We start from the raw sequence: 12,317 nt of genomic DNA on the forward strand, positions 1-12,317 counted from the left end.
TAAAAAGATAGGTGTATGATTCTGTTAGTTTTCTTCTAACTCACTGTGACCTTTTCTATGCAAATCAAAATCCATCATATTCTTAGTTTTTACTTCTTCTCTTCATCAAGTTAAAAATAGTGATATTTCTATAAGCAGCAGTGCTTTGGAAAAGGCAATCCTAGTTCACTTCATTTCTTTTTGTCAAAGCAGCCAGATTTCTTCCTGATTTCCCCCAAGATACACTTGCCTTCCAGACTTAATGACAAAAACAGAGACACAAAATTCCTCAATATTCCCCCACATGCTTCAATTTTTGTAAACCTTAGGCTTTACAGACTCATTTCACACTATTATAATCTCCCCATATTTTCTTCTGCTTTGCTTCCTTTCTATTTCATCTTTTGCAGAATGAACTGTCTTCTGTGCTTTGAATTTCTGTAGTCTGTTGGATGATAAGCATCATCTTAGGAATTTTACATTTAGATACTTAACATACTGTACATTCTTAAAAGTGTACTTATCATAACATTGTAAATTAAAACAATTTCTACTTTAATTTATTAAAGACAAGAAGTTTAGTATATTTAGGTTTTCTAACTACCCTTTCATAAGATTTAGAACACCACCCCATGATTTGAAAGAAAAATAAGCCTTTTTTACACACATAGACTCATATTATTTTCTAATTTGGACCACATATACACAGTTTTGTATTGTGGTTTCTGTGTCTAAGAAAAGATATCTCAATTAGCAATTCTCAAACTTTTTAATCTTAGGATCCCTTTGCACTCTTAAAAATAATGGAGGACTCCAGGGGCACCTGAGTGGCTCAGTTGGTTGAGTGTCCGACTTCGGCTCAGGTCATGATCTCACGGCTTGTGAGTTTGAGCACCACATCAGGCTCTGTGCTGATAGCTCAGAGCCTGGAGCCTGCTTCGGATTCTGTGTCTCCCCTCTCTCTGCCCCTCCCCCGCTCATGCTCTGTGTCTCTCTCTCTCAAGAATAAATAAACATTAAAAAAAAAAAACCTATAAATAAATAAATAAAAAATAATGGAGGACTCTAAAAAGCTTTTATGTGGATTATTTCTTTTTTTTTTTAATTTTTAAAAATGTTTATTTAAACATAAAGTCACCCAGGTGCCCCTATGTAGATTATTTCTATCGGTATTTACTGTATTAGAAAGGAAAACTGGGGTGCCTGGGCGGCTCTGTTGGTTAAGCGTCCAACTTCGGCTCAGGTCATGATCTCACGATTTGTGAGTTCGAGCCCTGCGACGGGCTCTGTGCTGACAGCTTGGAGCCTGGAGCCTGGATTCGGATTCTGTATCTCCCTCTCTGCCCCTCCCCTATTCATGCTCTTTCACTCTCTCAAAAATAAACACTAAAAAAATTTTTTTTAAGTTAAAACTGAGAACTTTAAAATGTTTATTGTATTACTTTAAAATAACAACGATAAATGTTAACATTGATGTTAACATGAATAAATTTTTAATTAAAATAACTATTTTCAAAATTTTAAAAGCTTAGTCAGAGAGTGTCATTAGTTTACATTTTTACAAATTTCTTTCAAATCTGGCTTAATAGAAGACAGATGGATTCTCATTATCTGCTTCTTCATTCTATCTGTTCTGACATCATGTGGCATACAACAACCTCTGGAAAATTCTAGTATACATGTGTGAGAGAATGAGTGGAAAGGCAAATAATGTCCTATTGTTATGAAAGTAGCTCTGACTTTATGAACCCCCCTGAAGGATCTTAGGCATACCAGGAGTCCCTGGACCACACTATTAGAACTTCTGATTTAGATTATCATTTTAAAGGCTGTATAGAATCCTAGAATAGAATCCACAGTCTTTAAAATGATGATAATATATGACAAATGTATGACACATTCATGTACTAGGGTCGTGTATTATCTAATCTGATATATGTTATTGCTGCGTTGGAGCGTGGGTACCAGGATCGTATATGAATGTTCCATACATTTAGCATTTATTTGTGGCTGAGTGATTTTAGTTATTTTGAAAGTAATCTTTTGCTTTGTTTTATCCTTTGGAAGCTTGCAGGATCCATTTCCTGCAAGTTCAAAATCTTTACCAAAGTACATCAGGGAATTGATATCTCTGCATCAGTTTTTCCAGGAAAATGGTGAGCCTGCTGAAACATGATCTCTGATTCCATTTCATATCTGAAGAGTTTCTTCTATTTTTTCTTTTGGTTACTGCTTCTCACATCTTTGCTTCATGCTTTGAGAGCTCTTATTATTCATAGCAGAGACTCTGATTATATACCTTCCGTATCTGTCGCCTTCCTTTACATTTTATGTATCTTTTTGTTAAATTCTTCTGACTTCACAGAATTCCATAAATGTGCCTCTGTTTATCCTCCATGTTGCTGACTGAGTTGTCTGTTTGATCATATCTTCTTTTTATTGCTTCTAAAAGAAGTTATTTGGGCAAATGTTTTGCTTCCAGATAGTGTGTTCTTATTTAACAAATAATAGATGTTCTTTTCTAATTTAGAATATTTTCTAAAATTGTCATTTTCTTTGATCTGTTTCATATGAATGTTTCACTCTTTTTTTTTCAATATATGAAATTTTTTTTTTTCAACGTTTATTTATTTTTGGGACAGAGAGAGACAGAACATGAATGGGGGAGGGGCAGAGAGAGAGGGAGACACAGAATCGGAAACAGGCTCCAGGCTCTGAGCCATCAGCCCAGAGCCCGACACGGGGCTCGAACTCACGGACCGCGAGATCGTGACCTGGCTGAAGTCGGACGCTTAACCGACTGCGCCACCCAGGCGCCCCTCAATATATGAAATTTATTGTCAAATTGGTTTCCCTACAACACCCAGTGCTTGTTTCACTCTTTTAAAGTCACAGAATATCTTTATAGGTTTTGGGTTTAGTGTTAAGTTTTTTTTTTGTTTGTTTTAGTCACAGAATGATACTTGCTGATATCTATTATCACTGCCCGGGAGCCCCGGCTACTAAAATTCACCCTCAGCCTCTTGCTCAAATATACAGAAAACTCACCTGGACTTAACCCACCTGAAAGGCAGGTAGGATAAAGATGCCACTCACAACTTCTCCCCCACTATTCTAGATGGCAAGAGGCATCCCCTCAGCGTCTAGAGCCTGAATGTATCCTTGTCCTGGGAATGACCATAAAGAAATTCATGGGCTAGAGCAAAGCTCTGTGAGAACAGAGCAGGGATTTTGTGTGCTGTTCAGTGAACAAGGAGGACAAGCCATAAAAAATGAAGCAGAAGCAAGAGCAGGGAACTGTAGTTCTTGTCACTTGATCGGACAGAGAACATCAGGGAATGAATTGCAAGGTGCACTAGCAAATCTTTTGTGGTTACTGCTAAAGATTCAGCTGTTTCCGGGTAGCATTTTCAGGCAACTGTGGAAAAGCAACGGTGGCTGCTATAATTGCTCCACTTTCCAGAATTACCTCTCTAATGGTTTTCAGATCAGAAAAGGTTAGCTACTTACTTATTAATTTCATTTAAATCTGTTTACTTATTAACTTCCTATGGGGACAGTGCCTACAAAGCCAGTGTTTTTACAGCATTAACATCAGTAGGGGATCTTCAACTTTCAATAACAATTTTTTTAGCATAGTCGGTTAGGGGAAAAAAAAACAACCTTCCAAACCGAACAGCAACAGTCGTAATAGCATCATTATTAATAGCTACTGTATTAGTTTCTTATGCAAATTCCCACAAACAGAGCAGCTTAAAACAACATACATTTATTATCTTAGTTTAGGATATCAGAAGTCTAAAATAGGTCGGCAAAATTGTGTTCCCTCTGGAGGCTCTAAGGGAGAATCTGTTGCATCGTCTTTGCCCGCCTCTAGAGGCTGCCTGCGTTGCTTAGCTTGTGGCCACTTCCTCCATCTTCAGAGCCAGCTGGTAGCATCTTGTCTCCTCTCTAACCTCCTACCCTCCTCTTCTAAGTACCCTTGTGAGGAACTGGACCAACCTGGAAAATCCAAAGTAATCTACCAGCTTAAGATCCTTAATTTAATCACACCTGCAAAGTCACTTTTGAATGTGAGGCATCATATTCACAAGTCCTGGGGATTAGGACACAGACAACTTTGGTGGGGTGGGAGGCATTATTCTGCCAACCACAGTTATCATTTATAAAATGTCTTCTATGTGTCAGGTACTGTACCAGAAGCATGTTATGTCATTTCATTATTCCTCAAGGCAACCATGTAGTTGTTTTCTGTTGAGAAAATGGAGTCTGAGAGGAGATCAGAAGACCTCTCTCCTAAACTCCAGGCCAGTCTGTCCAACTGTCTACTTGGCGTCTCCACTTGGATGTCTAACAGACCTCTCAAAAGTAACATGCCCCCAGCTAAGCGCTTGTGATTCCTCCCTACATCCTACTCCGCCAGTAGCAATCTCCATCTCAAAAATGGCACCATCCTTCCAGCTGCGCAGGTCATTAGAATCATCCTTCGCTCTGCTCTTCCTTGCACATTTCACTTTTTTGATAAATCACAAAATCCTGCTGGCTCTACCCTCATAATATATGCCGAATTTGACCATGATTCACCATTTACATTGTTACCGCTCAGGTCCCAGCTCTCATCATCTGTCCCTTGGATGACTGTGGCAGGCTTCTAATCAGCCTTCCTGTGTCTGCCTTACCTCTAATTAATGTATTTTCAACAGCCAGGGTGATCCTTTAAAAAACAAATGAGAGCATGTGACTCTGCTCAGAACACTCCAATGCCTTTCTACCTCATTGAGAAGAAAAGCCAAAGGTCTTTGTATACTCTTCAAAGCCTTACATGATGTGACTTCATCCCCTACTTCTCTTTCCCTTCCTCACTTCACTCCAGCTGTATCCACCTTCTCGCTTTTCTTTGAAACTTCCAAGTATCCTGCTGCCTCAGGGCTTTGCATTTGCTATTTATCCATGTGGAATGCATTTCTCCAGATATTGGCATAATAAGCCTCCTCATCTCTTTCAGGTCTTTACTCAGATGTCATTTAGTAGGAAAGCCTTTTTAATCCCTCCATCCCTAACATTTTATATTAAAATATTACCTACCCCTCCATCTCTAACATTTTATATTCCCACTTTGTTTTGTTTTCTCCTTAGCACTTATCTCCTTCTAACTTACTATGTCTATACATAGTAATATGTAACTTATATATATATCTAACTTACTATGTATGTATATACATATTATATACATATATATATATATATATACATATATATACATAATAGATAGGCATATGTGTGAGTATAAAGTTGAAGTAACTAGCCTCCAAAGTGGCTCCAGTGAGTTTCACCTCTTGGTGTTCAAGCCCCCTCCCATGTTGAATAGGGAAGACCTGTAAAAATAATTTCATATATATATATATATATATATATATATACACACATATACATATATATATATAATACATAATCAATCAGAAAAGATGGTGCATAACTCCAAAGCTAGGTCCTAAAAGATATCGCAGCTATTGCCTTGCTCTCTCTTGGATCTCTCAGCCCAGAGGTAGTCAGCTTCCATATTGTGAAGACACTCAGGCAGCTTTAGGGAGAGGTCTATGTGGAGAAGAAATGCCAACAGTCAGCACCAACTAGCCATCCATGTGAGGAAGCTATCTTGGAAGTAGATCCTTCAGCCCCACTCAAGTTTTCAGACAACTACAGCTCTAATCAATGTCTTGATTACAACTTCATGAGAAACCCTGAGCTTAGAGTCCAACTAAGCTGGTCCCAAATTCCCGACCCACAGAAATATAGAGAGAAGAAACACTGTCAATCAAAACATGATTCTTTCTTCCAACCTTACTTCAACTGGAAATCTCTTTATAAGTCTTACAGGATTTGGTAAATCCAGGATCTCTAAATGTTTTCTATTGTTGCATTGTTCACTTTCCCTATGGAAAGAGAACTTTCATTTGTAGCTAATATCTTAATACTTGGGAAATGAAAAATTCAGTCATTTCCACACTATAACTTCAAACCTTTCCATGACAATTCTGGTTTTAATTCTCATGTACATTATAATTTCTAAATTGAGTCTGCATATAATACACCCTATGTGAATACAAGTGTTTATGCATGGACACGTGAGCTATAATAAAATCTTACTTATAATTAGTGCTCTGTAAACACTTTCATTTAGAAGGCACATGGGGTGCCTGGGTGGCTCGGCTGGTTAAGCGACCAAGTTCAGCTCAGGTCATGATCTTGTGGTTTGTGCGTTTGAGCCCACGACCGGCTCTGTGCTGACAGCTCAGAGCCTGGAGCCTGCTTCAGATGCTGTGTCTCCCTCGCTCTCTGCCCCTCCCCCGCTCATGCTCTGTCTCTGTCTCTCAAAAATGAATAAACATTAAAGAAATTTTTGGGGGGAGGCACCTACATGTGATCTTCATGGTAATGTCTGAGAAGCTCTCAGGGAAAGTACTCCTTCCATTTTACAGATGAGAAAATTGATAGTCAAAGAAATTAAAGTATCCTCTTAAGATTACTTGAGTGGGTAATGGTCAATCCAGAATTTCTCTAAATCTTAAACCAGTTCCTCGCATTGCTCTAGACAGCTGTTGTCAGGGTTTGTACTGACCTGAGGTAATTAAATCGAGTGCAGCAGGAACTCCAATGAGTCTGGGGAGAAGCTGGGTTCCTCTTGCACCAGGAAGGAGTCCTAGTCTGACTTCTGGGAAGCCAATTTGAGCCTATTAAAGTTTGAAGGCATAAAGGTCATTAGAATGAGACAGCATGGTAGAGTAAAGGGGAGGATTCCTCTGGATTTCCCACACTTTCAAAAACACTGTTTCAGGAGTTTCTGCAGAGCAATGCACACACACTCTCTCTCTTAAAATAAATACATAACAAAAAGCGAGAGTGCCTGGGTGGCTCAGTTGGTTAAGCGTCCGACTCTTGATTTTGGCTCAGGTCCTGATCTCAAGGTTCCTGAGATCAAGCCCTGCATCAGGCTCTGCCCTGACAGTGTGGAGCCTGCTTGGGATTCTCTCTCTCCCTCTCTCTGCCCCTCCCCCTACTCTCAAAATAAATAAGACACTTTAAATAAATTAAAAAATGTTTAATGTTTATTCATTTTTGAGAAAAAGAGAGAGAGAAAGACAAAGCACTAGTGGGGGAGGGGCAGGCTCCAGGCTCTGAGCCATCAGCATAGAGCCTCAACCATTGAAATCATGGCCTGAGCAGAAGTCAGACGCTTAACTGACTGAGCCACCCAGGCACCCTGACACTTTAAATAAATTAAAAAAAAAAAAAGTTTTTACAGGGCAAATTAGTGCACACCCTCTACTTAGGTTAACAACATAAACAGAGCTGTGCTGTCCCTAAGTCTTCATGTTGAAATACATCTCTAACTTCTTACATATTTTTTTCTCTGACTCCATTGTGATCTGTTTCAGCCAACAAACGTTATATTGCCCAGGAACAGCTTTATGGAGCCCTAAAAGAGCCAGGAAGCCGAGAAATTAAAAGGAAAACTCACAGAATAGGAGAGAATATTTGCTAATCATGTATGTAGAATATATAAAGAACTTTTTACAACTCAGTAATAAAAAGACAATCCAATTAAAAATGGGCAAAGGAGGGGCACCTGGGTGGCTTAGTTGGTTAAGCCTCCAACTTCAGCTCAGGTCATGATTTCACAGCTCATGGGTTTGAGCCCTGCATTGGGCTCTGTGCTGACAGCTCAGAGCCTGGAGCCTGCTTCGGATTCCGGGTATCCCTCACTCTCTGCTCCTCCCCCACTCAATCTCTCTCTCTCTCTCTCTCAAAAGTAAATAAAAAACATTTAAAAAATTGGCAAAGGATCTGAATAGACATTTCTCTAAAGAAGAGATACAAAATAGCCAATAAGCACATGAAGAGATGTTCAATATCATTAGCCCATCAGGAAAATGCAAATCAAAACCACGACAAGATACTATTTCACATCCAATAGGATGACTATAATAAACACACACACACACACACACACACACACAACACACACAATGTTACACAAATTTTCCTAGCATCATTGTTCATAAAAGCCAAGAAAATAGAAACAATTCACATGTTCATCAACTGATGAATGGATAAAGAAAATGTGGTATATCCATACAAGGAAATATTATTTGGCCATAGAAAGGAATGAAGTACTGACAAGCTACAACATGGGTGAACGATGACAACATTATGCTAAGTGATAGAAGCCAGTCATAAAAGACAACACGTTGTATGATTCTGTGTATATGAAATGTCTAGAATAGGCAAACCCATAGAGACAGAAAGTAGATTAGTGGTTGCCTAGGACTGGGGGAGAGGGGAGATGGTGGGTTACTCCTAAAGGGTATGAATTTTCTTTTTGGTATAATAAATGTTCTAAAATCCACTGTGGTAAGGGTTACACAGCCCTGTGAATATGCTAATATATCATTCAGTTGTACACTTTATTTTTATTTTTATTTATTTATTTATTTATTTTTTCAACGTTTATTTATTTTTGGGACAGAGAGAGACAGAGCATGAACGGGGGAGGGGCAGAGAGAGAGGGAGACACAGAATCGGAAACAGGCTCCAGGCTCTGAGCCATCAGCCCAGAGCCTGACGCGGGGCTCGAACTCCCGGACCGCGAGATCGTGACCTGGCTGAAGTCTGAAGTCGGACGCTTAACCGACTGCGCCACCCAGGCGCCCCTATTTTTATTTTTTTAAGTAGGCTCCACATCCAGTGTGAAGCCCAGTGCAGGGCTTGAACTCACAACCCCGAGATCAAGACCAATCAAGAGTCAGATAACCAACTGAGCCACCCAGGCACCCCTCAATTGTACATTTTATTTTTAAATGTTTTTTTTTAATTTTTAAAAATGTTTATTTTTGAGAGAGAGACAGCAAAGGCAGGGGAGGGACAAAGAGAGATGGAGACACAGAATCAGAAACAGGCTCCAGGCTCTGAGCTGTCAGCACAGAGCCTACCGTGGGGCTCGAACGCACCAACTGCGAGATCGTGACCTAAGCTGAAGTTGGATGCTCAACTGACTGAGTCACCCAGGTGCCCCTTAAATGGTTTTTTTTGTTGTTGTTGTTTATTTATTTATTTTTTGAGAGACAGGGAGCATGAGCAGGGGAGGGGCAGAGAGAGTGAGGGAGACAGAGAATCCAAAGCAGGCTCCGAGCTGTCAGTGCTGAGCCTGATGCAGGGCTTGAACCCAGGAACAATGAGATCATGACCAGAGCCAAAGTCAGACACTTAACTGACTGAGCCAGCCAGGCACCCTCAATTGTACACTTTAAATGAATGTATTATATGGTTTTTGAGTTATATCTCAATAAAGCTCTTACAGAAAAAAAATTAGATAGCAACCTCAGTCCAGGCAAGAGAATGAGTTCAAGCCCTTTACCACATGCCTCTCTTGGCTATTTAAAAGTGGCTAAAGTTCTGTTAGTTTTGTTACAGGTACAGGATGGGAGGAGGAGGGTGCTTTAATGCAGACTGTCATTTACCCACATTGTGATTCCAAGAGCTCCAGAATACCTGGAATATTTAAGCATTTCTCACACAAGGCATTCCTAACAGTCAGTCAAGAATTTTTCGCACCACTGTTCATCTCCATCCCCTGACTTATCATTGCTTATAACTTATATCTACACTCAGTGTGCAGAAGGCATGGTAAGAGGGACACAGAAAAAGGAGCACTTAGGATATATATCTTTATTCATAAACCCTTATAAAAATTAAAATGCTGGGGTGCCTGGGTGGCTCAGTTGACTGAGTGTCCAATTCTTGATTTCAGCTCATTTTATGATCTTGGGGTTCATGGGCTTGAGCCCCATGTCTGGCTCTGTGCTGACAATGCAGAGCCTGCTTGGGATTTTCTCTTTCCCTCTCTCCCTGCCCTCCCCTGCTCTCTCTCTCAAAATAAATAAATAAACATTAAAAAAATTTAATGCTACAAGGAAATGTTAAATAAATTATGGTATATCTATAAGACAAAATTATACAGCCATTTAAAATGATATGTTTAAAGACTATTTACAATAAGCTTAACAGCAGGTTTCTTGTCAGAAACCATGGAGACCAAAAGGCAGTAGGTTGACATATTGAAAGCACTAAAAGAAAAAACATGTCAAACAAAAATTCTACATCCAGCAAAACTAGCTTTTGAAAATGAAAACAAGGGGCACCTGGGTGGGTTAGTTGATTAAACATCCAACTCTAGATTTTGGCTCAGGTCATGATCTCATGGTTCATGGGTTCGAGGCCCATGTCAGGCTCCACACTCCCAATCCTGCTTGGGATTCTCTCTCTCCTTCTCTCTGCCCCTCCCCCATTCTCTCTCTCTCTCTCTCTCAAAGTAAATAAATAAACTTTAGAAAAATCAAAATGAAGACAAATTAAAGCATTCTGAGGCAAAAATTGGATTTGTTGCCAGCACATCTGCCCCACAAGAAATCCTTCACAGTGAAATGAAAGGACACTAGACAGGAACTCAAATCCATGTGAAGTAATAAAAAACAATGATAAAGGATCACTATTTAGGTAAATATAAAGGACAAACTAATATAAACTTTTCTGTATAATTCTTCTTTCCTATCTGATTTAAAAGACCCCTACATTAAGCAGTAATAAAAAATCTATATGTTTTCACTCTTATGTGGATCCTGAGAAACTTAACAGAAGACCATGGTGGGGGGGGGGGAGTTACAGAGAGGGAAGGAGGCAAACCATAAGAGACTTTTAAAAACTGAGAATAAACTGAGGGTTGATGGGGGGGAGGGAGGGGAAAGTGGGTGATGGGCATTGAGGAGGGCACCTGTTGGGATGAGCACTAGGTGTTGTATGGAAACCAATTTGACAATAAATTTCATATTTAAAAAAAAATCTATGTTAATGGGCATACAAATGTGTAATGATACAATTTGTGACAATAACAGCATTAAAGTAGTGGGTAATGGAACCATATAGAAGCAAACTTTTTTGTATACTATTGAAATTAAGTTGGCATTAATCTGAACTAGATTGTTTTAAATTAAGATGTTAATTGTAATCACCAGGACTTTCTTACCACCAGTAAGAAAATAACTCAAAAATACATAGTAAGAGAAGGAACAAGAAAATGAAAAGGGTAATAGAAAATATCTATGTAATACAAATGAAAGCATTAATGGAATAATTGAGAAACAAAAAAGATAGAAGACAAAGAAAAAAAATAGCAAAATGGCAGAAGTAAGTACTTCCTTATTAGTAATTGTGTTACATGTAAATAGATTAAACTCTCTAAAACAGATTGGCAGAATGCATAAACAAATAGGCTAAATATGATATTAATATAAAAATGGAGTACAAATGAAATACAATATAGTCCCAAAGGTAGGTTTTTTTGTGTGTGTGTTTGTGTGTGTGTGTGTGTGTGTGTGTGTGTGTGTTTAGTTCATTTATTTTGAGAGAGAGCACATGGGAGGGGCAGAGAGAAGAGAGAGAGAGGATCCAACACTAACAGCATGGAGCCCTACTTGGGGCTTGATCCCACAGATGGAACCATGAGATCATGACCTGAATGGAAACCAAGAGTCAGACACTTAACCAACTGAGCCAACAAGGCGTCCCTGCAGGTGTTTTTTTTCTTAAAGACGGCAAAGAAAAAGAAATTTAAAAAAAGCTATAAGAAAAATGTATTACATAGGAAGAAGACTAAAAGAAAATAAAATAGAATATTAATAGTGGTTATTTCTGAACTGTGAGTTTATGGGGATTTTAGTTTACATCTTTATACTTTCCTGTATTTTTTAGTCTATCACAATGATCAACATTATCTTTATCATTAGAAAAATGTTACTTACAAAATGTTACCATTCTGAGACTGATATCACAGAACTCATCTACATACTTAATAGCCCAAATTAAATCTATTTCCAGAAACAAATGGATTTACAATTTTGTGCTATTTTCAAATAGGAAATTGTCTTCTAAGGTACTAATAATTACAAAGGACCACAAAACCAAAACCTTTGAGGAAATAAAAATTTAAATAAGTATGCATACTCAGGGATGAGAGTCAAAATATTTTATACCTCATGCTGCATAAGCATGGCTCAGCGGAACATGACGTGGGTCATACTACTGGAGCAGAGTCGTGGGGGCCCTGTACCGACCCAGTAGTTCCCCTTTGGTTTGTGTTTTATGGGGAGACCCAAGGGCTAGGGCTAGGGAAGCAAAGGGACAGTCATGGGGCTCAGGGTAACAGCTATTTACTCATGGAATGGACATTTTTCAACATGTCAACAACTACTACCTCTGTGCTGATGCATAGCAGCTGAAAAACC

General features: G+C 39.0%; 1 protein-coding gene across 1 annotated transcript in view; it reads right to left on the minus strand.

Annotated features, from left to right (window-relative positions):
• Positions 1–12,317, minus strand: part of EHHADH (enoyl-CoA hydratase and 3-hydroxyacyl CoA dehydrogenase) — a 47,418-nt gene that overhangs the window by 24,233 nt on the left and 10,868 nt on the right. Inside the window, exon 4 of the mRNA XM_030329556.1 lies at positions 6,599–6,710. Coding sequence (XP_030185416.1) covers positions 6,599–6,710 — 112 coding nt within the window. The remainder of the gene's footprint in view (positions 1–6,598; positions 6,711–12,317) is intronic.

This window comes from Lynx canadensis, chromosome C2 (assembly GCF_007474595.2).
Source record: "Lynx canadensis isolate LIC74 chromosome C2, mLynCan4.pri.v2, whole genome shotgun sequence".
Lineage (NCBI taxonomy): Eukaryota > Metazoa > Chordata > Mammalia > Carnivora > Felidae > Lynx > Lynx canadensis.